We start from the raw sequence: 23,192 nt of genomic DNA, 5'->3' as shown, positions 1-23,192 counted from the left end.
TAGTTAGGTGACCTAATAATAAACTAATTACTAATTTGCTCATTAATTAACATGTTTTACAAATTGTAAGACCTTTACCTTCCAATGTCTTTGTTCTTGCAGATAAACTTTTTGCTCTCCTAGCTAAAAATAAGCAGCAAATTTCTCCTCAAATTCCCGAGACCGAAACACAATAATCACCGACTGATGAATTAAACAATATTTTACACTTGGAAATGTATTCATCAATCATTCACCATAAGGTGGAACTCTAATACAGGTATATTTCAATATTATAGAAAGTCTAAAATGCTCATGTGAAGCAAATGAAGATCTCGAGCACGTGTTTTGCAACTGCCCGAATTATGGTTTTCAAAGACTGCTCTTAGTAAGCCAATTGAAGGATCTATGAAAAAGTACCACAAAATAGAGGAGCTTTTACAGAACAGATCCTGTTACAAATATCTCTACAATTTCATTGTGAGCCCTATTGGAAAACTATAAAAAATCAGTGTGAAATCAGTGAAGTGAACTCAACACAAAAAATAACTATGTACTCTCAGTGAATTTAAGTGACAAGTTAGATAGATTGACAGTTGGGATTTAAAATAAAATATAGACTACGGCCAAAAGGACTAGTATCCAGGCCAGAAACGTTATCTGTTAAACTGACAAAGAATTATCATTTAAAAGAACTTGCAAACCCTGCAAATCCCATAAAATATCGAGGGAGAGCCCTTACTTTTTCACGACATGGCGATCGTTATGAAAAAATGAATGAGAGAGCGATTTTGAGAAGACTACATACGAAAATCGCCGACAAACTCGAGCCGACTTTGGAGAAAGAAGTAAACATTTGCCCTGAAGTTACTGCAGCATGGTCAAATCTCAACGATATAAACTAACTGTCTGAGCTTAATAAGAAAATAAAAGGTTCGATGTTGAAAAAGAATGAGTTAGAAAAATAAATTCTGGATTATCAAAAATATATATCAAAATGGCGTCTGATTAAAGCAAAGCTTGATAATTTATCGAAGACGAAGCTATTGCACGAGAGCAAAACATGAAGCTTTCGACTACACAAACTATATTTTAAAACGTTTTAATAGTTTTGGGCTCAATTTTTAAAAATCGACGAGAACCCAACGCTCGATAATATGGAAAAATTCCAATATCTGTTATAATCGATGGTGAGCGAAATTAGAACGACGGTAGATTCACTCCAAATTCATACAGAGTTTGTTACACAAATGAAAGATTTTAGTCATGTAAAGCTTTCGTTGGGATAACAATACCTACTCTGAGAAAGATAGCTTTCGATTTTGCCACCGCAAAAAACATAAAACATACGAGTAATTTCAATAATGAAACTGGTATGGCAGGAATGGATTGGTATTACAATTTTTTGGCTAGACATTCAAATATATCACTTCGAAGGCCTGAAGCTACTTACATAAATAGAATTACCGCATTTAATGAAGAAGAAACCGATATATTTTTTGTGAATCTGAAAGCTCACATGATTAAATACAAATTTAAATCTGATTCAATTTACAATATAGATGAAAAGAAGAAAAAAGTAGAAAGCAATATAGAAAGAGAAGACCTTGTTTCAATGCTTAAAGAAAGCATAAATTCCAGAAATGAACGAGAATCGCTCTACGAGAACGATAGCGATAGAATGTTACTCATCATCTCCCTGGCCTTTTCCCACTCACGTGGGGTCGGCACACAAGGTTATAAAACCTTAAAGTTTTGGCTTTAGTTTTTACGGCCGGCCGCCTGCCTGTCGCCAACCCTACTTGGGAGGAATTTGTTAAAATTAAATATAATATAAAATGTTACTACTTTCTTTATTACATGATTTCAAAAAAAAAACCCGGAATCTGCGAAGATGTCAACTAAGATTGAAATAATCAATATGACCCAACGAGCTCAATGTGGAAGACATGATTCAGGTCATGTTGAACCTAGGACCAGTTACACTCATCCTGGTTACTCTCGAACCAGTTATCCTAGCTACCATCAGGAATATCACCAAGAATATTTTACCCAGCCCGCGGTTATAAGTCGCGGAAGACCAGCTAGTGGAATATAATGAGTGACAATTATTTTATTTATAATTTTTCAAACTTTATTTGACTGCTCCTGTATTTATAAGTCTACAATTTTGTTAAAGGTAGTGATTTCTGTTCCAGGTGAAACATTACAAAAAAGAAGAACATACGGGATGCTTATAATAAAGAATTCAAGAAAAGAAAATCAATTCCTTCTGGTTCTGGTGCATGTAAAGGTTCAAAATACATGTATTTTGACCGGCTTTCTTTTCTTTAGAAGACGGTAGAAAACAAAGAAACGACCTCAAACATACATGAAGTCAAAAATGAAGGAATTCAAAACATTGACCAAAACCAAGATAATTTTGTTAATGCACGTGAAATACAATTAGTACCCGATAAAAGGAAGAAGACTAAAATTACTTCAAAAGAGCGAACGAGCTGACATATTAGAAAATAGCATCAAGGGATAAAATACAGAGACAATTACAAGTTTGTCAAAGCAAGATGATGATGATAAGCTTTTTTGTATGTCATTGTATAAAGAGTTAAAAAAAGACTCACAGTCTTCTATAGTACAAAATATATATTCTGATGTATAAAATAAATATGGGGTATTCCATGCCAAATCTACCACTTTTGAACCTTACCCCTTTAGATTTCGCTGAAATTTTTTTATATTTTTCTACTCGATGAAAGACGTTTTTCAGAATTTTTTTATCCAACCCAAAAAAAGTTATGAAGCTTTCAAAAAAATGGCTCTTTTATTTTCAAATAGCCCATAACTCTCTCAAAAATTGATCTTTCGGGACGTATTTTTTTTTTCAAAATTTTTCTTTTTAATTGAAACTTGAACATAAAAGTTTAGTAATTATTTCAGATTGTAATAATCACGATGCTGTTGCTGTTCATGTTTTCATCAAAATAATTACTGATTATGTAAAAAGTCTTCCTGAACGTTGTAAGAAGATTTATTATTTTTCTGATGGGGCTCCTCAACAATTTAAAAACTTTAAAAACTTTGTGAATTTATATAATGATGAAGATGATTTTGATATTCCTGCTGAATGGCATTTTTTTGCGACTGCCCATGGCAAAGGCCCGTGTGATGGTATTGGTGGCATCGTCAAACGACTTGCAGCAAGAGCAAGTCTCCAAGTCGCGGTTGATAAACAAATAGCGTTATGTGGAGATGTTAGACCACTTCTTCGTACCTAAACTGCAAAACTTTCCAGGCTATAATCAAAAAACATGGTTCCAGCAGGACGGAGCACACACACGTCCAAAAGGTCTCTGCCAAGAGTACGTGAAATTTTTCCTGGAAAATTGATCTCCAGGAGAAGTGAGATAAGTTGGCCTCCACGCAGTCTAGATTTGACACCCATGGACTTTTTCCTGTGGGGTTATGTCAAGTCCAAACTTTACGCCAGCAAACCGACTTCCCTGGCAGAATTAAAAGAAAACATCCGTCACGAAATCGCAGCCATCGCGGAGAATACCTGTCGATCCGTCATAGGCAATTTTAGGGTTCGATTAAACGAATACCGTGAACGTAACGGTTTTTTAAAAAATAAATTCCCAGATGTATTTTAAAAAGTAATAAACATTTTTTCAACAAAGTCCTTACTCTTTTTTAAATGCAGTTTTAAATGTGAAATTTCTTTTTAAACACCTTGTATTAAGAATACATAATAATTCATCAAAAAACTTTTTTCACATTCAGACGTAATTAAAGCATTTTTTAATTACTACCTTTATTCAACACTTTGAATATTGTTACATAATCACTATTCACATGTCGATTTCGAAACAAAGGATCAATCCAGAAAATTCTTTTCTATTTTTTTTGCAACAGTGACGTGTTAGGGTCCTCCGTGCCTATTTTATAATTATATGGTCATTGACGACGTAATCCATGCAGTAATGGTATTTGCATTGACTCAAGACTAGCTGTGCATTTGATTAGCTTCCTTAAATTCAATAATTCACTTATTTTTGCAAATCGAGTTTAGAATACATAATAGGCATGATGACAGTAGTCAAGTATCGCCAAAATATTTAACTGATCTAATGAAACAGGATTCAAGGATTTTGAAAAATGTATTTATTCTCTTAATAATGAACGAGATTTATGATTTATTTGTTAAAATAAATCTATAAAATACAATAATCAGCCATGATAGCTTAAACACCAATCAGAGCGAATTACGTCACGTCTCAGTAACGTCATCTTGTTTCGTTTGAGCTTACGCGCGATCACTGCAATTCTAACAAAAAAAACTATTGTTTTCGCTTTACCTTTCGCTAAAATACATTTTATAGTCGTAGTTTACCTGTTTAGTATTTCCACAACAGATATCAGCCATGGAACAAGGATTTAACAAGGCAAATTCATTCCGACTCAAGATCCGCGTTAGAAACGCTAAGCAGCGGCGTTTCACTCCATCCCCTCGCGGATGGAATAAGAGAGAAAATGGAAGTAGTGAAAGCGCAAGGGAAAGTTGTGAAAGTATTTTGGGTGAAGGCACACGCGGGGATGGAGGGAAACGAACGCGCGGATTTCCTGGCGAAAGCGGCAGCAGTCGGAATGAAGACCAAAGCTAACTATGAAAGATGCCCTGTTTCATATGTCAAGCGACAGATTCGTCTGGACACGCTTGACAAATGGAACAGGCGCTATATGGATGGAGACACGGCTTCCACCACGAAGCTCTTCTTTCCCGACGCCGTGGCGGCCTACCCTGCACTTCGGAGGATAGAGTTGGACCCCGTGCTGGTTCAAGTTTTGACCGGGCACGGGGGGTTCTCCGAATACTTGCACAGGTTTAAGTGCAAGGAGGACCCCTCCTGCATTTGTGATCCAGCACGGGGTGAATCCGTGCTGCACATACTCACGGAGTGTCCAGTTTTCGCAGCACGTAGAGCAGAATTGGAAATTAAATTAAAAGAGAATATAAATAAAGAAAATTTGAAAAATTTAATAAGTTTTAAAAAATATAGCGGACACTTCGTTGAGTATTGCATATCCTTGGCCAAAATTGTGATAAATAGAAATAAGGTGTAGTTTTTAGTATGTATTGATTTTAAATTTGTATTTTAACCATGTATTTTAATTTTGAATTTATTTGTTTTAACGTAGAATAAGTAATATTGTGATAATAGATGTAAGTAATTTTGTAATTTTGGTTTTTTAAAATTTTAATAAAGAAATAAAAACACTGTAGATAAGGTCCCTGACCTAAAAACATGTTAGGGGAACGAGAGGGCGGCAAGCGCCGCCCAAAAAAAAATATAAAAAACAAGGCAAATTCTGCTAATTTGCCTAGAGTTGATTCATTGATGGTGGGAGAGTTCCTAGCTTCAAACAAAGACTTCTGTTCAGCAGAATTTAGAAGCATCAAAACTTCTATGTAAGTACATTAAATCTTCATAACATAACCACTATTTTTAGCGTTTAAAATGGCTACCTACGTAGGTATATGTGCCGTATGTATGGGTGTTAGGTTTAGGTTATAAAATGTATTGTTTTTATTATGTTATAAAAAAATAGTTTTAAACAACTATACCATATTATATTGTTAGCTGAAAATAAAGCTTAAGGCCTCTTTTCCATTACACGGTTTCTCGCCGTGAAAATCTACGGTTAATTCGCCGCGTGTAGGCACGGTCGTCAGTGTGGTATGGATCACTATATGAGCTTGTCGACATGCACGGTGGCGCCAAGGCACGGCGCCGCGGCCGCGTGCGCCGTGACTGCCCCTCGGCGCGCCGCGTCTACGCACGGCGTGATTTTCACCAGTGTTGTATGGCAGTCTATCGGGGTGTGTCGACGGTGCCGGACGTACGCACGGATTCGTGACCGCTTATATACGCTGTTTCGCGATTTTATTATAAAATGAACATAAATCAAGAATTATTAATTACGTTGATTCAAGAAAGGCCTGTAATATGGGATAAGACCATCGACGATTATAAAAATAAGCGGCTTAAATATGATTCCTGGAAAGAAATATTTATTCATTTCCAGCCCACATTTGAAGATTTAAGTGGTGATGAGAAAAACAAGTTTGGTAAGTTACAGATATTTAATTATTAACTTTTTACTTATGCATAGTTGTTTTGATAGGAGAGGCGACCTTCGTTAGATACAAAATATTGTGCAAATCTGTTGCGAACTTCATTAGCCGCCAAACTTCCGCGAACTGCATTCGTGATAGGTAACTGGATTAGTTCCGATTCTGAATCAAGGGTGGACTCATTTTCACTCGCATTGTGAAACTGAAAGTTTTCCTGCTTATGTATAAAATTTTGCAAAACACAACATGTTTTCACAATATCAACTGCCAAATCGATGGACACATTCATTGGCCGGTGAAAAATTCGCCATTTATTGGATAAAATGCCAAACGCACATTCAACAAATCTTCGCGCTCTTGTGAGTCTGTAGTTAAATGTACGTTTTAATTGATCAAGCTGATGACCACCAAATGGACGAAGCAAGTGATAATGCAAAGCAAAGGCTTCGTCCGCAACGAACACATATGGCAAATCGTAGTCAATTCCAGGCAAACGTGTTGCATCGGGTAGATTTAATCCGTTGTTTGTTAAATTTTTCCAAAATGGGGTCTCTTTAAACACACTGGAATCACACTCCTTTCCGTAGGCGCCAACGTCAACAAATATAAAGTTGTAATCGCTATCTACTACTGCCATCAAAACTATAGAAAAAAAATGTTTGTAATTTAAAAACATCGAGCCACTATCAATTGGCTTAATAAGTCGACCGCTCCTAAGCACAGCGGGAAGTTGGAAGATTCTTGAAATTTGCTTGCAATGTGTAGCCAGTCTTCTTTAGATGGCATTTTCATATATTCTTTATACAGTTCTAACCAAATGTAGTGGCATACTTCACGTACGATGCAACTTATGGTTTTTATTCCAATTCTATAGCTGTAGTATAGGTCAGTAAAGGTATCTCCTGTTGCTAGATACCTGAAATATAAAACAAAACGGTTCAGGTTCAAATACTAAAACCCCATTTTAGGTCGGGGTCGATTCAGTTTAGGTCGGGGGTTTTCATAAATTTTGAATTTAAAAATTATTATTTATTTATTTTCAGGGCAAATGGTGATGAAGAAGTGGACCAATATGAAAGATAGCTGGATAAAATATGACAAAAAAATTAATGAATGTAAGTCTGGTTCTTCAGCAAAAAAAATAAGAAAATATATGTTCTATGATGAAATGATGTTCCTAAAAAAAAATGTTGAGCATCGCAAGACCGATTCTAACATGACTGAACATGTTCATGATTCTAGCCTCAGTAATGAAAATTTTGATAGTGCAGTCCCGAATCAATCAAGCTCGGGATACACTGAACGGAGTAAGACGCAAAGGGCTAAAAAAAAAAGAAAAAATGAACTAAGTGAAGTTGACATTAGGTTTATGAAGTTTATGGATTCAGCAGAACGAGATGAGAAAAAGAAAAGCCGTAGTATGAACTTTTTTATGGGAATCGCTGATACAGTTGACAAGTTCAGTGATGAAAATATGATAGACTTTCAGTTTCAAGTAATTTCAATAATTAAAAATATTCAACAAAGACAGTGTACTCAGTATATACCTACATCAAGAAACCAATGGGATCAAGGCCATCAAGGATATTTAAGTGGTACAGCATCCTCAAATGCGCAATCGTCAACATATGGATATTCTACAGCTGCTAGATCGAGCTATGGAATAAGTCGTCCACAGACGTCTTCTCATGATTTTGGACACGGTTCTGGTTTAGAGCCAATCCACTACCGACCCGAATCACAATTATCTGTACATAGTGTAAATGCGGAAAGTATCTCGGCAGATTCTCAAGTTTCTATTGAAGACGAATTCGATTTTAGTACCGAACTTGAGTAGCATTTTCAGCGTAGTGTATTTTTTGATTTACTTGTTCTTAAATTAATAATTATTAAAATTCAATTACATGTAATAATTTTGTTTGTGTGCAATAAACAATTTTAAACTAAAATATGTCATTTAATTTTGTACCTACTTACCTCAGAGTTACAGCCAATCTTTCTGCGGGCGATATACTCTCTCGCATAAAAGTATCTTGATGTTTTAGTTCCTGGGATAATTTTTGGAGCAAGTTGTCGAATGTAGTTTTCTGCATTCTAAAATAATTGTAAAACTTGTCTTCATCTTCTCTCAATTTATTCTTGACAAGTGTATGAAACGCGCCATATTCCTCCCTTTTTTCTAAAATCGGATGTATCCAAAACCTTACTTCCCTTTTTTTTTCTATTTCCTTTTTCCTATATATGTAATAAGCAACTATAATCTTTTTTTTCGTAAGAAAATTCATGACGCAGCACGTCCTACACAGCCCGAGTAAAAAGCGCTACTAGCCAGTACTTACCAATGTCTCGCGCGGTGATTTTGCCGTATCATGTACAAGCTAGCACGTTTTTTCAACCGTACGGCTTACACACCGTACGTTTGAACAACCGTGTAATGGAAAAGAGGCCTAAGGGTGATGGTAGGGTGTTATAGTGGGGGTGACGCCTTTATATACCGCCACGAGCTCAGTCGAGGACACACTCACCACCAGATCCAGATGCAAGCGAAAGCCCTGCCCGATTTATTACTAATTGATTTTAGATGCATAATTGCTCAGTTGTTTTATAAAGTTTTTGTCCTTACTTGTTTTTTGTTAAAATTCATAAGTTTGTATTAGTGTAAAATTTATTGTTTTTTTTATTTTAATCCGCTTCTGATCCCTAAGAATATTGTTAGGACTGTTGAGGGTAGCCACACAAAAGGTTTTATAAGGACGCATGCGCTGCTGCTCGAGGCAGTCTCTTTCCATCCGTCATTGCGGAACGTCTGACATTTTTGTTTATTCACGTTCGGTTTGAGTTTATACTACAGCGAGGATTATTATGAAGTAGAGTTAAATTCATTATTTCGCTGTTAGTTTAATTCTTTTAAAATACTTTTGCATCAAATATCTTATAATATGATATTCCTTACATATAAATTTATTTGTTTTAGATCCTCAAGGCCATCTTATGGCGATGACGCTGTAAGTTATGTGCAGCTGAAACGCGTAGCTAATCTGTGCACCGTCAAGGCAAAACTTTGCCCTGAGCATAAGGTCCACGCAAAATTGTACGTAGTAACACTTATAGTCGACGAAGAGGATGAAGTAGTAAAATCTGTGCAATGCCATGGCTGTGTTGCTTCACAAGGAGGCTGCAAACATGCTGTAGCTTTTCTCATTTAGGTCCATCGCCGAAATGAGGAGCCTTCCTGTACATCTGTGGAGTGCTACTGGAGAAAATCAAAGCTGTCAGGGGTTGGTACCACATTAAAATATATAACTTCGAAACAATTATCTAATGGCAAACCAAGCTTGCCATCAAATAGTGGTGTGTTTACAAAATTTATAGAAGGGAAGAAACATAAACTTAGTGACTCAGGAACTTAAGTATCAAGCAGACTATTTTCCTGATACATTAGAAAGATTATCAATGCATAAACTGGTACAGAAATACATAGAAAAATCCTGTGACACATTTTTTGAAAAAGTTGTGTTAACATAAAAGTTGAGGAAGCAACTAGAGATAAAAGCTCACTTTGGTATGAATTGAGGTATGGCAGAGTGACAGCTTCACAAGCTTTTGAATTCAGTAGGTGCAAAACCACTGATGGCACCTTGATTTCATTGATAATGGGAGGGAAAATTCCAGATACATGGGCCATGAAGTGCGGTAGAATGTTGGAGAATGAAGTGAGGCAAACAGTGAGCAGCATACTGGGAAAAAAAATTAAAAAATGTGGGCTAATGCTTTGTAAAAACTATCCCATTATAGCAGCGTCACCTGATGGGATTTGTGATGGAAGTGCCCAACAAGTGTAAAAACATATAACAATTATGTTATTAATGGGAAACCCCACTAAAAAATACTATGCGCAGATGCAGCTACAAATGCTTTTGACAGGCTGTAAAAATGGCTATTACTGTGTAGCTGATTACAACTTTAGTGAAAATAAAAAGGTTAATAAAATACAAGTTAAATTTGATGCACAATATGTATCTGACTTTGTCAAAGTGCTAATTTCTTCATGGAAAGACAATGTGTATCCTATATATCAAAGTGCAATTTAATTATTGGGATTTTAAAATAAAACTGTGTGCTTTAAATTAATCTAGTTTTATTTTTAGCCGACTTCAAAAATAAGGAGGTTATCAATTCGACTGATTTTTTTTTTTATGTGTGTTACTGCGAATCTCCGCCCCTGGTGGTCCGATTTTGATAAAAATTATTTTAATCGAAAGGAAGTGCTTGCAGATGGGTCCCATTTTTTGTTTTTTTTTTAATCAAAGAATCTTGCAAATTAATTAAACCACAGGCAATGGTAATAACATAATCAAGTACTTTGATAAGATTGTGATTTAGACATGCATGTGGCCTTAACATGAATTCTCTCAATCGCCGAATCACTCGCTGTACGTGGATCCTCAAACTATCAATTTGTTTGGTTTCCCTTGCTTCAGCTTTAGAAAGTTTTGCCCCTGTTGTAACACTTGGTGGTCTTACTAGCTGCACTCCCTCTCTGCGTAAATATTGCTCCACATGCTTAAAACCCCTGTCAGCCATCACACACATGCCTGATTGCATGCACTTTATAAAGTTACAAGATTCCACTAAACATGTGTCTGATTCGACCTCCAAAACCAGGTGAAATATAATTAACTTAAACCGTTGGGAGTGCAGGATACAAGATACTTGTTTTTTTTTTTTATTATTTTTATAAAATCACATCTACAGACGCTTGGTCCGTACTCTTTTCTGCACAGGTTTTAGTTATCTTTTTTTTATTTTATTAATATCCCTGTGCTGCATTATTTGTTCCTACTTAATACATTATATATATATATATAACTTACTTATAAATACATATAATTTAACTTAATTATAATATATATTTTTTTAACCATACAAAATACTTAATAGTATTGTCCTTTTTATATTCTGACCATGTCAGAGACTGATGCAAGGCCTTTGAAGGCTTTTGTACATCTATTTCTAAGCAGTCTATGATACAACTGACATTGTGATATTTATGCCTAAAAGCCATAGGTGAATTACTTTTTATAGAATGTTTATTTAAATTAACAAGGAAAGGACGCATGACACTTGCTAATAAAGGTTAATTTTTTAAAATTATTTTGCTAGCATGACTTGGAGTCATTGTAAAGTCATCAGTAAGCTCTCTAAATGGGTTATTTAATCTAATTTTCTTTAGATACATGAGTATATTCCATATAATTATCCATATCATTTGGTAACTGGAAAATGAATAAAGCACTCATAGAAATAAAGATTACTGGTTATTCAAGAGATAAACTGTAATCTCAGAAAATATTGAACTTATGAACTTTTAGACCTCAATTAAGGTCACACATCATTGTAGAATTTATAAAATATGTACAAACTTACATCAAAATGATCTTCACAGAAATAAATTTAAGTATTTAGACTTAAACCTGTTGGATCTCGCCGTGCAAGAGTCAACCATTTATTTCTCATTGTTTTGTTATTTGGGACGTAAACAAATAACTTGTTCGAAGTTTTTATAGATGTACTAGCTGTCGCCCGCGACTCCGTCCGCGCGCAGTTAATAAGCTTATATGACACGTTGGTAGATTTACCATAGCAGCGCCATCTATTGATTACTTACTCAACCCTGTCGAAAGGTATCGACATCTGTTAGAATCATTTGGAGTTAACAGATAATTGTGACTGTCAAATAATAACAGACAAATAATTAGCAATAAATTAAAATTGCGACTATAATTTGAGATTTAAAATATCCTATCTCTCAAGTTGGATCGAACTGCACATGGTGCGCGAATTTTATTATAATCGGTTAAGTGGTTTAGGAGTCCATTGAGGACAAACATTGTGACACGAGATTTATATATATTAAGATTATTGCACTGAGGGACCACACACCACTTATACACTTTTGAATTCATATTTAATATGCAAAATAACTTGATTTAACACAAGCATCTAATATTTACTATTGACGTACTGAAGTTTACTGAGCCGTGACGTATTTGTAGACGCCATGACACTGAACACCGTTTTAGCGCGAAATAGAAATTTAAAATTTAAATTTCATTTTATTGCATGAAAACCTTTATTTTCTACGGAAATATGATATATTTTTGATTTAATAGATACTTCTGAATATCATAGAATAGATTTTAAAAATTAGTCATCATGCCTATTACACTCGTTGGTTGTACCGACACAAATTATATTATCAGAAGTGTTTCGTTGCTTTCTTAGCTATTAATGCGTTGATTTGCAAGGTGCAGCTGCCAAACTCAATTCACTATACGTTCAGATCGTATTTCCCTTTCTAATGGTTACCGAAAAATACGCTTTTGAAGAAAGCACCGCAACCGAAGTGCCTACGCGGATGGTACGAAGTCGTGTAAAGTATTACAAAGCCAAGCGCTCAATCGAACTGTCGTCCTTGGACCTCTCCGCATGGCACAGTCCTCAGCCCAAGATTCTATGTGCTGTCTCTCGCTTACTTTACACGACTTCGTAGAATCCGCGTAGGCGCTTCGGTTTCGGTGCTTTCTTCAAAAGCCATTCGTAGCCATTAGAAAGGGAAATACGATCTGAACGTATAGTGAATTGAATTTGGCAGCTGCACCTTGCAAATCAACGCATTAATAGCTAAGAAAGCAACGAACACTTCTGAAAATATAATTTGTGTCGGTACAACCAACGAGTGAAATTCACGCACGCATTTATTGCTCGCTGCGCGCGTGCGTCCGTGAGTCATAGTCGCCGGTTAACACGAACGTTGCTATAGACGCGGAGAGAGAGTGTACAGCATAATAAATAAATAAAAAATAAAAAATGTCTCAAAAGGGACCAGCCACTAAAACATCGTCCCTCCGAGGCACTACTAAGGGTAGGGCAAAAAAGGCCCCATCACCGCTACAAATACTACAAGCAACCCTAACCCCAGAGCCCCTTGACTGGGGTTCCCCTCCCTCCGACCCAAGGACGGACGACGAATGGTCAGACACAGACAGCATAAACAGTGGCAGAGACAGCTTTCTTCCACCATCGGGCAAACGAACGGGGGTGAGGATGGATCTAGCTACGCAGCGAGCCAACGAGCTTCTTCAGGCCGGTAAATCGGCCCTAGAAACTGCTGGAAACATGAAGAAAGAATATAAATCTGAGACCCAAGAGTGCCTTCAATTAGTATATGAAATAGTTCTTTTTCTCTCCGACTCAAGAGCTAGACACAGAGTCGCCCTGGAACAAGAAAAGGTCAGAGCCGCAAGGGAACTTCTACGATGCGAAAGAGCCCACGATCGTCAGATATCAGAGCTGCAGGAGTCGTTTGCCATTAAATTAAAAGAGGCCCGCGATAGCGCCAATAACACCCTCCAAATCGTAGAGGGTATTCGTAGTTGGCTGAACTACGAACTAGATACACCTCTAAAGACAATCTCCGTATGTACCTGAGACCGCCGGAATAGCGTCGGCTGGTGAGGGTAGTAGTGCTGGTCAACAAGAAAACTTGACAGACAGGATTGTTGGAGCTTTACAGGCGCTATCTAAAGTAAGGTGTCAAAATTACTATATTTCTCCTCTTGAGCCAAGTATGCATGATTTTGACGTATGGAGTGCGGAAGTTGATCGTGCTTAAGAAATAAATGGTTGGGCAGATGGGAAATGCCTCGGGCGAGTAGGCGTAGTAGCCACTAAGCAATTTGAGGATTGTTCAGATCATTTGACTAAATTTTTAAGTTTTTAATCAGCTATAAGCGCCATAACAACAAATTGATTGACAACTGACTATCGAAAGTCCTAGAAAGGTTAGTTTGCAGCCAAGTAACGGAATTTATAGAAGAAAAGCATATTCTTCCAGATATACAGTCGGGATTTCGAAGGGTTCAGTACCGCGACAGCTCTGTGTCATGTAATGGTGCTCCCACATTGCCGTTAGAAAATGTTTAATAACGTTAGTAAACATTTGTTAGCAAACATTTAATCACAAATAAATTTTCATGTTAGAAAATGTTTAGTAATGTTAGTAAACATTTTATAACAAAACAAATTATAACAAAATAAAACATGTGTTATCTTTTGTTTGTAAACATTTTATAAGGGTGATGGCGGGATAGGCGGTGCGGTGCGGTGGGGGTTAGAGTACGCAGGTCGCTGCGCGTGGTGTCTCGCTTGTCAGTTCCTTTGTGTCAGCGTGCATCGCTGTGCGTGTGTATTAGTGGTTGCGCGTGCGCCAAGCAATAAAATATGTCCGGTAATTGGAATAACGATGATGTTTACAAACTGATTGAAATGTTTCAAGCAAGAGAAGTACTATGGAACACGATGTCAGAGAGCTACAAAGACCGAAATAAAAAACACGATGCTTGGATGGAAATTGCCAGTGAATTTAATATGGATAAAAAAGTAATTGAAAAAAAGATTCGATCACTCGTAGGTCAATTTAACCGAGAATGTAAATCTAATAAATCTGGTGCAGGAGCTAATGAGTCAAGTAAATGGTTTGCATTTAAAAAACTCATGTTCCTTAAAGGCAAAAATATTCCAAGTTTAACTGTCGATGGAGGGTTGCAGGTGAGTTTTATTTTAACGTCTTTTAATAATATTTAGATGCCCAGTCCAAAAACCCTTCATTTGAAAAATATTCTGCGAATTCTTTTCTTATTTCTTTCCCATCATCTGTCAGGGATTCACATGCTTCAAGTGGTGTTAATTGCTGCTGTTCTAATCTCCATTGTCCATCGATACGTGTACCAGTTACTATGTCATCTCCATCATAGTATTGAGATGGAGCGTAAATCATGCTCGATTCAGTTTTTCTTATAAAATTATGCAGTAGCACGCATGTCTAAATTAAAGTAGTAGTTTTTTCTGGATCTAATAATATTGTAGTTCGTAAAACTCTAAATCTGGCTGACAAAATCCCAAATGCGTTCTCTACTGTTCTCCTCGCACGACTCAGTCTATAACTGAAGATTCTTTCCTTAGAATTGCTATCCTGTGGTCCTGGAAAAGGTTTTAATAAGTGTTTTTGTAAAGGGAACGCATCATCTGTTACGAACACATAAGGAAGAGGTTTGTTTCTGCCTGGTAGTGAGCTGTCACTGGGTATTTTTAAACTATTGTCGTTAATTTTATTTCGAAATTTTGTGTTTGCGAAAACTCCGCCATCACTTATGCGTCCTTGGCAGCCAATATTCACGTACAGAAAGTTGTATTCTGCGTGCACTATCGCTAAAAGTACAACGCTGTAAAATCCTTTATAGTTGTAATATTCACTGCCGCTATCAATTGGCTTTTGTATGGCTACGTGCTTTCCATCGATACTTCCTAAGCAATTTGGGAAATTCCATTTTTCTTCAAATGAATTTGCCACACTCTTGAGGTGTTGTTGGTATCTGGAACAAAAATAGAAGATTAAGAAATAGGCGCGAAAAATAAATTTATAACTCGTTATTCTAACAAATTTTATTGGATATTTTTATTAAGTATGAAATATTAATAGAATACACTGTAAAAAAATATGATTTCAGTTAAGGGTTGTTAAGTAATAGAAAAAGAAAATCGCGGTTATAGATTTTTTTACAATTTTAGCTAATTTGACGCGCCTATAACTTGAAATTATCGTTTAGTTCTATTCTTTCAGGGTAACGAAGAAAACAGAATTGCTTCAGAAAACACTCTCAGTTTGAACGAAACAGGAAATACTGTCACTGATGAAACTACGGGCACGCCTTTCGCCACCCCAAAACCATTTCGGAAAAGAAGACGGCCTGAAGTAGAACAAGATCCAACACAACAAGAAGCTGTAAATATTTTACAAAGAATGTACGAATCTAGAAAAAGCAGGGATGAAAATGACGCATTTGGAGAGTATGTCTCGATGAAACTGAAACAAATAAAAAACAGTCATGCTAAGAATACTGCTCAACATCACATTAACAATATTTTGTACAATGCGACAATGGGACAATATGATTTTCCAACAACCTTTACAGACCCAACCGCTAGTAGTTCCTGGGGATACAACTCTGAACCAAATCTATCCACTTTTTCGGAAAATAATGCTGACTGTAGCTCGAGAGGATACTACACCGCACCGAGTCCCTCGGCTTCATTTGAAACCAGTTCTTCGGATAACTCCAGGACACATACTCGTACCAGCGCAAGAACACAGAGTCCGTCTAATTTATCGGAATCAAGCCAAGATTCGACCCAATCATTAAACGATTTGTTGGAATCAATCAAAAATTAAAAAATACATGTTTGGTTTGTTAAGTATTAAAAAAATTATTAGTAAGGTAAGATAGGTACCTACCTAAAGTATGATTAGATTAGATCATATTAAAAGTAAATAAAAAATAATTAAAAATGTTGTTTGACTTACCTGTATGTATTCCTTTAAAACCTCATTGAGAGCCTCGCACACTTCTGGTACGATAATAGATATCACTTGGTCTGACAACTTGAACACATTTCCAAGACTTTTATAACTGCTACCAGTTGCCAAAAATCTTAACGTTACCGCAAGTCTTTCCGTCACACTTACAGATTTTCTAAATGTAGTGTCTCGTTTGCCTATTTTTGCCCCAATTAAATTTTGTAGATATTCAAATTCGGAACTGTTCATTCTTATAAAATCTTTTAAGCAACCATCAATACCTAAATCCTTGAGATAGTCTGTGGCACTATATTTTCCTCTAGCTTTTAGCGTTTGGCGCATCCAATAAGAGCGCTTTTTCTTCTTTTTTAAACAAAAAATAAAAGCTATTCCAATGAGCAAATCTTCTTCCATTTTCGTGTAGACGTCCTCAGCCCTCAGAAGGCGAAACCAAACTGCGAGCCAATACTAGATGTTATAAAATGTTTAAACATTTTCCATCAATGTAGGAGCACTTATAACATGTAACAGTTTCTAACAAAGTGCAACAATTGTTAACATTTGTTAGTAAATGTTTTGGTGTTATAAAATGTTTACAAACATTTTATAACGGCAATGTGGGAGCACCATAACTGACGATCTCCTATCCGCTAGCGATGAGGGGAAGGGAAGTATTCTCATTTTGCTCGACTTCTCGAGGGCTTTCGACTGTATAAATAAAAAACTGTTAATTGCAATGTTGTCGTACTATGGATTTACCGCAAACACTTGCCAATGGTTTTCTTCCTTTCTCTCAAATAGAAAACAATTTGTGGAGTGTGTAAATGAAGAAGGAATGACGATTGCGTCAAATACTCAAAACGTGCCACGAGGAACCCCTCAGGGGTGTATATTGAGCCCTATATTATTCGCAATTTATACAGCAGACCTACAGAAGCAAATTAAATACTGCAACCTCCATTTGTACGCTGATGATACACAATTATATTACTCTTTTAATCCCAGAGACACAGACATGGCATTGGCCCACATTAACGAAGATTTGCAGACTATGGAAGAATGGGCGAAGAAGAACAATTTAATTTTGAATCCAACAAAGTGCAAGTATATGATCATAGGTACTAGAAGGCAACAAGAATGAATTGAAAGTCATAGACCGCAAATAAAACTTCGTAACAAAATTTTAGAAAAGGTATATGCAGCAAAAAATCTGGGTCTGCAAATGGATAGTGAACTGCGCTTTGTGGATCACGTCAACACGGCTATTAGAAATGCGTTCTATCGGCTAAAAGTCCTGTACCGCGTGAGGTGCTTTCTCACAGAGAGCGTCAGGCTTAGGCTGGAGGATTCATTGATGCTGTCTCGGTTCAACTATTGCGACGCAGTTTAGGCTGCCTGTCCATTGACGCGGAGAGGGGCAGCGGAGCGGAGAAACGAAGAAATATTAACCAATAGGATTGCATGAAATCTCCGCTCCGCTTTAGTGGAAAGGGATTTGCGAGCTAGTTTAAAAATTCATACATTTTCGGAAGCGGTGCGTGGTAGCGGTGCGAGGTAGCGGTGCGAGGCGGCGGAGCGGGGCGGCGGAGCGGGGCAGCCGAGTGAGCCGGCGCGGCGCGGCGGGGAAACGGCCCGGTCTCGGGGGCGGGGGTATGGGATATTGGGATAGTATGCCGCTGAAGTTTGTCCAGTACGTACGTGCGCTTTGTTGTAACGAAGAATTTTGAAAAATGGATGAAAGACTCATCGAAAGCGTAAAAAAGTTTCCTTGCCTGTGGGACACGAGTTCAGAATTTTATAAATGTAACGAAACAAAGGATGCGGCATGGAATCTCATCATTAATGAAGTAAACATAAAAGACGGTAATTATATATTTTTATTAAAATAAATATCATAGCTTACACTTCTTGCAATTCGTGAGCGCGCGTGAACATTATTTGTGTTGAAGTCTTGTACGTGTATGAGTATTGTTGTTAAGTATTTCAAGATTTTTTTCTTACGGTATGCGCTATGCGTTGCTGCCTTAACGCACACACAGATACATCGTCAACACAAACAAAGCCCACACGCAATCCTGATTTGCAACATATCGATACTTTCATAATATTAGCTGTATTTCACTTTACTTAATAGAACTTTAGTTTTTTTTATAATTGTTGATTGAAATTCGTGACGAAATGCGAGTATCTTGCCATGGAACTTTCCCCTGATTATTGAAGTAAGAACAATACATTTCTCGAACTTGATAACCTTTGTTTCTATAGTGTGTTTCAATTCTGTTATCCATTGAGATTAATATCTGCTCCTTGTTATTTTCGTTACTGTTTAGGTAATCAGGTTGTCGATCAATTAAATAATTGTGCAACACACATGTTGCTTTTATTATTTTATCAACTGTTTCGATTTTGCATTCGAAATCTTTATGATACACGTACCACTTTCGTGCCAGTACCCCAAAAGTTGCTTCAACAATGCGACGTGCCCGTGACAAGCGGTAATTAAATACTCTTTTTTCTGAATTCAGTCCATCACGGGGGTAAGGCCTCATAAAATTTTCCATTAATGGAAAAGCTTCGTCTCCTATAAATACAAATGGCAATGGCTCTCCGTCCTGATAAAGTGGTACGGGCTGAGGTAAATTTAAGCTCCTCTCTTTTAGGCGTTTTCCGAAAATGCTGTCGTCAAAAATTCCTGCATCTGAAAACCTTCCCATAGATCCTACATCAACCATTATGATTTTTCTTCTGGCATCAGCTAAACACATCAAAACCACAGAAAACCTCTTTTTATAATTGAAAAATGATGACCCTGATTTAGAAGGAGACTTGATATATACATGCTTGCCATCAAGAGCACCTAAGCTATTTTTGAATTGCCATAGGTCATCAAAATCCTTTGCAATTTTTTTTCAGTCGTTTTCTGTTGGTTCTGGCATAACATAAGGTTGCAATAGTTCCAAAGAACATCGCAAACTTCTTCTATAATTCTTGACACACTTTTTAATCCAATCCTGAAATTCTCTGCTATCCCTGTAAATGACTGGCCGGTTGCTAAATATCTGTAAAATAATAAAAAAAAACTTTTAACAATTACTCAAAACTAAACAAGTACCTAAATAAAAAATAATAACAGTTTTCACTTTTTAATTATGTGTATATAATACTACAGTGATGTGTTTGTTACTTGTTTCAGTTACAACCGCCAAATACCGATGGAAACAACTTAGAGATAACCATCGAGATGCATTAAAACGTCAAAATGCAACAAGGAGTGGACAGGCTAGAAGACAACGCAAGGAGTGGAAATATCAAAACGCCATGTCATTTCTTCTACCGTACATGTGTAACAGAGATCGAGCATCAAATTTTGAATCCTTAGAAGACTCGGCAAATGAGAATTCAAATCAGCCAAATTTTGATGATAATTCTCAAGAATCAAGCGGTATCTTGCCATCAACATCAAATAATCTTACCTCTGTCAATGTTTCCGATGATTCGACAGCATCTGGTCCGATTCCTTCCACATCGAAAAAAAGGAAGAACGATGAGATCCTAGATATATTAAGAAAAAATCAAGAAAACCGCGATCTTTTAAGACAAGAACGTACGGAAGTTAAAAATATGATGGGAGCCAGGGACAAGTATGATGAAATAGACTCTTTTTTTTTAAATTTGGCTGCGTCAACAAAAAAGTTGCCATATTATTTACAACTTCAAATAAAAAAAAATTGTTTTAATGCTGTAATGACAGCAGAAGAAACTAATTTGCAACAGTCCTGGTATTCTCCGAATAATTATGGTTACTCTACAAGCTCAACACCAACATCAGGCAATATAAATATCAGTAATAATACTGCAAATTCTTCGCATGTTGAAGAAACTGAGGCTACTACTGAACACTCATCAACATTTCCACAAAATGACATCAATATATCTACTGCTACCGCTTCAGATGTTCCAGAAACTCAGAACACTGGAAGAACTGGAACGCCTGTAGTAGAGCTAACAGGTTCGGAGGAAACTGCAGATCAATATGTGGATAACAATATTAATTTCAATTTTTGAATTATTTTTCATGGTGTTAACTTAGAAAATTAATAAAAGTTACTTTGATTTTAAAATGAGTACTTACTTTAAACACACTGCTAACCTTTCACAGCTACTGATGGAATTTCGGAAATTTGAGTCCTGTTTCTGAATATATGGTTGAACCAGAGAGTGCAGCTTATGAAAAGTAGATCGAGAAACTCTATAAGAATTTTCGAAAGTTTCTTCATCAGCAGTTCGGAAAAAAGTATAATATTCACCGTGCACTGAACGATACTTGATATGATTTCTTAACCAAAATCTATGTTTTCTTATAGAATTATTAATATAGTATGTTGTAAGTAATTCGGTTTCTTCCGAGTCTAACATTTCTTCTTCGAGCAATGTGAGGTAGTAACATTTCAACTTTTGCGTCGACAACATGTCTGTTTTCCGTAATATTTCGCGTATGACTGAACTGACCGCCCGCCGCCCTCCGCTCAAATGACTCGTTGCGTGAACTCGGCCTAGCTCCGCACAGTCCGTTACTCCGCTCCGCAATACTCGCTGGCTCCGCACCGCTGCCTAGCTCCGCGTCAATGGACAGACACAGTCCGTAACTCCGCTCCGCAATACTCGCTAGCTCAGCTCCGCTGCCTCTCTCCGCGTCAATGGACAGGCAGCCTTACGGACCCAGATTGTTGATTAAGACGCAGCGGGCCAGACAACGTGTGCAAAATGCTTGTATGCGCTTTTGTTTTAACATACCAAGGCGGGAACACATTACTCCATACTATAACAAGTACAATATATTAAAAATGTCCGGACGCCGATAGTTGCATCTGGCTAATATTACCCATAAAGTGGTCATCTGCAATCGCCCGAAATACCTCTACGAGAAGCTAGAATGGAGAAAAGACACGTCAGTCCATTCTAAGTGCACTACACAAAAAAAATGATAGTTCCAAAGCACAGTACTACTGGTTTTAGAGGTGGTTTTAAGTTTTCAACCTCGAAGGTTTGGAACGATCTTCCTCCACCACTAAATAAAATAATATCGCATTCAGGTTTTGCAAAGAAGTACAAAAAAATTCTACTGGAGTCACAAACCAATCAATGACGTAAATAGATAAGATCACGTGTCACTTTCAATCATATTATTCCATTTAACTTATAGAGAAACAATTTGTTATGTATTTATATTTATATCCTTTAAACACCTTAACCTTTTTTGTTGTTTATTTATTTATTAATTTTTTACTCTCCATATAATGTTATTGTTATTGAAAGTTAAAATTATTATTAACTTCGCACAAACAATGTTTAAAATTTAAAAAATTGTACTATAATTCTCTTTTTTTTTTTGTTATTTAGTTTAGTTACCCTACCACCTAAGTGCATATGTTGTGAGAGCAAAGGAGCCTGCTGAAAACCAGCTCAGGGAGGGCCGATGTCGTCCCTGTATCAGCTGAGCTGGCTACCTTTTGCCACGTTTTTTAATCTTTTTGTTATAATACTAGTTCATAAGTTTCTTTTGTGTGGCAATAAACGCTTATTCTATTCTATTCTAACTGTCAGTTACCTGCCAGATGTCAGACGTCACTGCAAAAAAGTGGAAATTATTTTTTCCAACGCAAGTCTTACAGCCATCACAAATACTTGGTTTCTTGTGATGGACACATTATCGAAGTTAACGGACCATATTCTGCCACCACGTCTGACGCAGATATAATGAATGACATGCTTAATAATGATGACAGTGCCTTCCACTGGTTTTATAGGAGTGGCGATGTTTTTATTCTGGACCGTGGTTTTCGAGACTCAGCAAGAAATCTGGAATCTTGCGGATACGTATAACATATGCCTCGAAACAAAGTATCCAAATGAGACACAGCTAACCACGGATCAGGTCAATAAGTCCAGACTGATAACAATCTGACGTTGGGTGGTTGAAGTGTTCAACGGCAGGTTCAAAAGAGATTTTCGCCTGTTTGCGAAATGTATATAATAACAGAGCTCTTCCCAGTATGTTCGACTATTTCAAGATAGCAGCGGCGATCATAAATCGTTGTCATATTTTGATTGAAAAGAATCCAAATGCTGCTGCGATTTTAGAGATTATCCACCAAAGAATTAATATGCCAAATAAAATGGCAGATCTTGTAATACGCCATAACTACAATCGCAGACGTGCTCAGTTTACTTTAATGACTGCAGATATGCCAGAGTTTGTAGATATTCCAAGAATGGATGAGAACGAATTATTAATATTCGCTCTGGGCGTTTATCAACTAAAACAGGCCAAAAGCTATTACGGTGAGCACGTCCTTGAAAATGGAGCATTCGCAATTGAGCTCAGCAATGAGTTATCAAATGAAGACTTGGCGGAATTACAGGGCAGTGATTTATGGATGATAAAGAGTAAAGTGAACGAACAATAGGAACGAACAATGGATGAGAAGAGAAAAAGTAAAGCGAACAATAGGATGCTGCTCCCATATTATGTGCATTATATGGTACATGAGCCATGCACGACATTTGCCAGCAACCCCTCCAGCTTATGGTTTGGCAGCATCCAAAGCATTTTGACCAGGAAAATGAATATTAAGAAGGTCTCCGCGCGTTGGGTACCGAGAA

At 36.9% G+C, this 23,192-nt stretch overlaps 3 protein-coding genes and 2 pseudogenes across 3 annotated transcripts; 4 read left to right on the top strand and 1 right to left on the bottom strand.

The window, feature by feature from the left end:
- The first annotated feature begins 4,211 nt into the window (after nucleotides 1–4,211).
- On the top strand, nucleotides 4,212–10,090 carry LOC123722735 (annotated as a pseudogene).
- LOC123722736 lies at nucleotides 5,628–7,988 on the top strand. The gene is made up of 2 exons (XM_045685280.1): nucleotides 5,628–6,106; nucleotides 7,156–7,988. The coding sequence occupies exons 1-2, from the start codon at nucleotides 5,932–5,934 to the stop codon at nucleotides 7,947–7,949; spliced, it is 969 nt and encodes a 322-aa protein (XP_045541236.1). The 5' UTR covers nucleotides 5,628–5,931; the 3' UTR covers nucleotides 7,950–7,988.
- Nucleotides 10,091–10,417: 327 nt separating the features above from the next.
- Nucleotides 10,418–11,406, bottom strand: LOC123722737 (annotated as a pseudogene).
- Nucleotides 11,407–14,068: 2,662 nt separating this feature from the next.
- Nucleotides 14,069–16,502, top strand: LOC106707873. The gene is made up of 2 exons (XM_014499319.2): nucleotides 14,069–14,722; nucleotides 15,795–16,502. The coding sequence occupies exons 1-2, from the start codon at nucleotides 14,396–14,398 to the stop codon at nucleotides 16,401–16,403; spliced, it is 936 nt and encodes a 311-aa protein (XP_014354805.1). The 5' UTR covers nucleotides 14,069–14,395; the 3' UTR covers nucleotides 16,404–16,502.
- A 1,648-nt stretch (nucleotides 16,503–18,150) lies between these two features.
- LOC123722734 lies at nucleotides 18,151–21,239 on the top strand. Its single transcript, XM_045685279.1, has 2 exons — nucleotides 18,151–18,392; nucleotides 19,723–21,239. The coding sequence occupies exons 1-2, from the start codon at nucleotides 18,260–18,262 to the stop codon at nucleotides 20,592–20,594; spliced, it is 1,005 nt and encodes a 334-aa protein (XP_045541235.1). The 5' UTR covers nucleotides 18,151–18,259; the 3' UTR covers nucleotides 20,595–21,239.
- Nucleotides 21,240–23,192: the final 1,953 nt, after the last annotated feature.

Source organism: Papilio machaon, chromosome 29, assembly GCF_912999745.1.
Source record: "Papilio machaon chromosome 29, ilPapMach1.1, whole genome shotgun sequence".
In the NCBI taxonomy this organism is placed as follows: Eukaryota; Metazoa; Arthropoda; class Insecta; order Lepidoptera; family Papilionidae; genus Papilio; species Papilio machaon.
The sequence above is the reverse complement of the archived record's forward strand: the minus strand, read 5'-3'. Positions and strand labels throughout refer to the sequence as shown.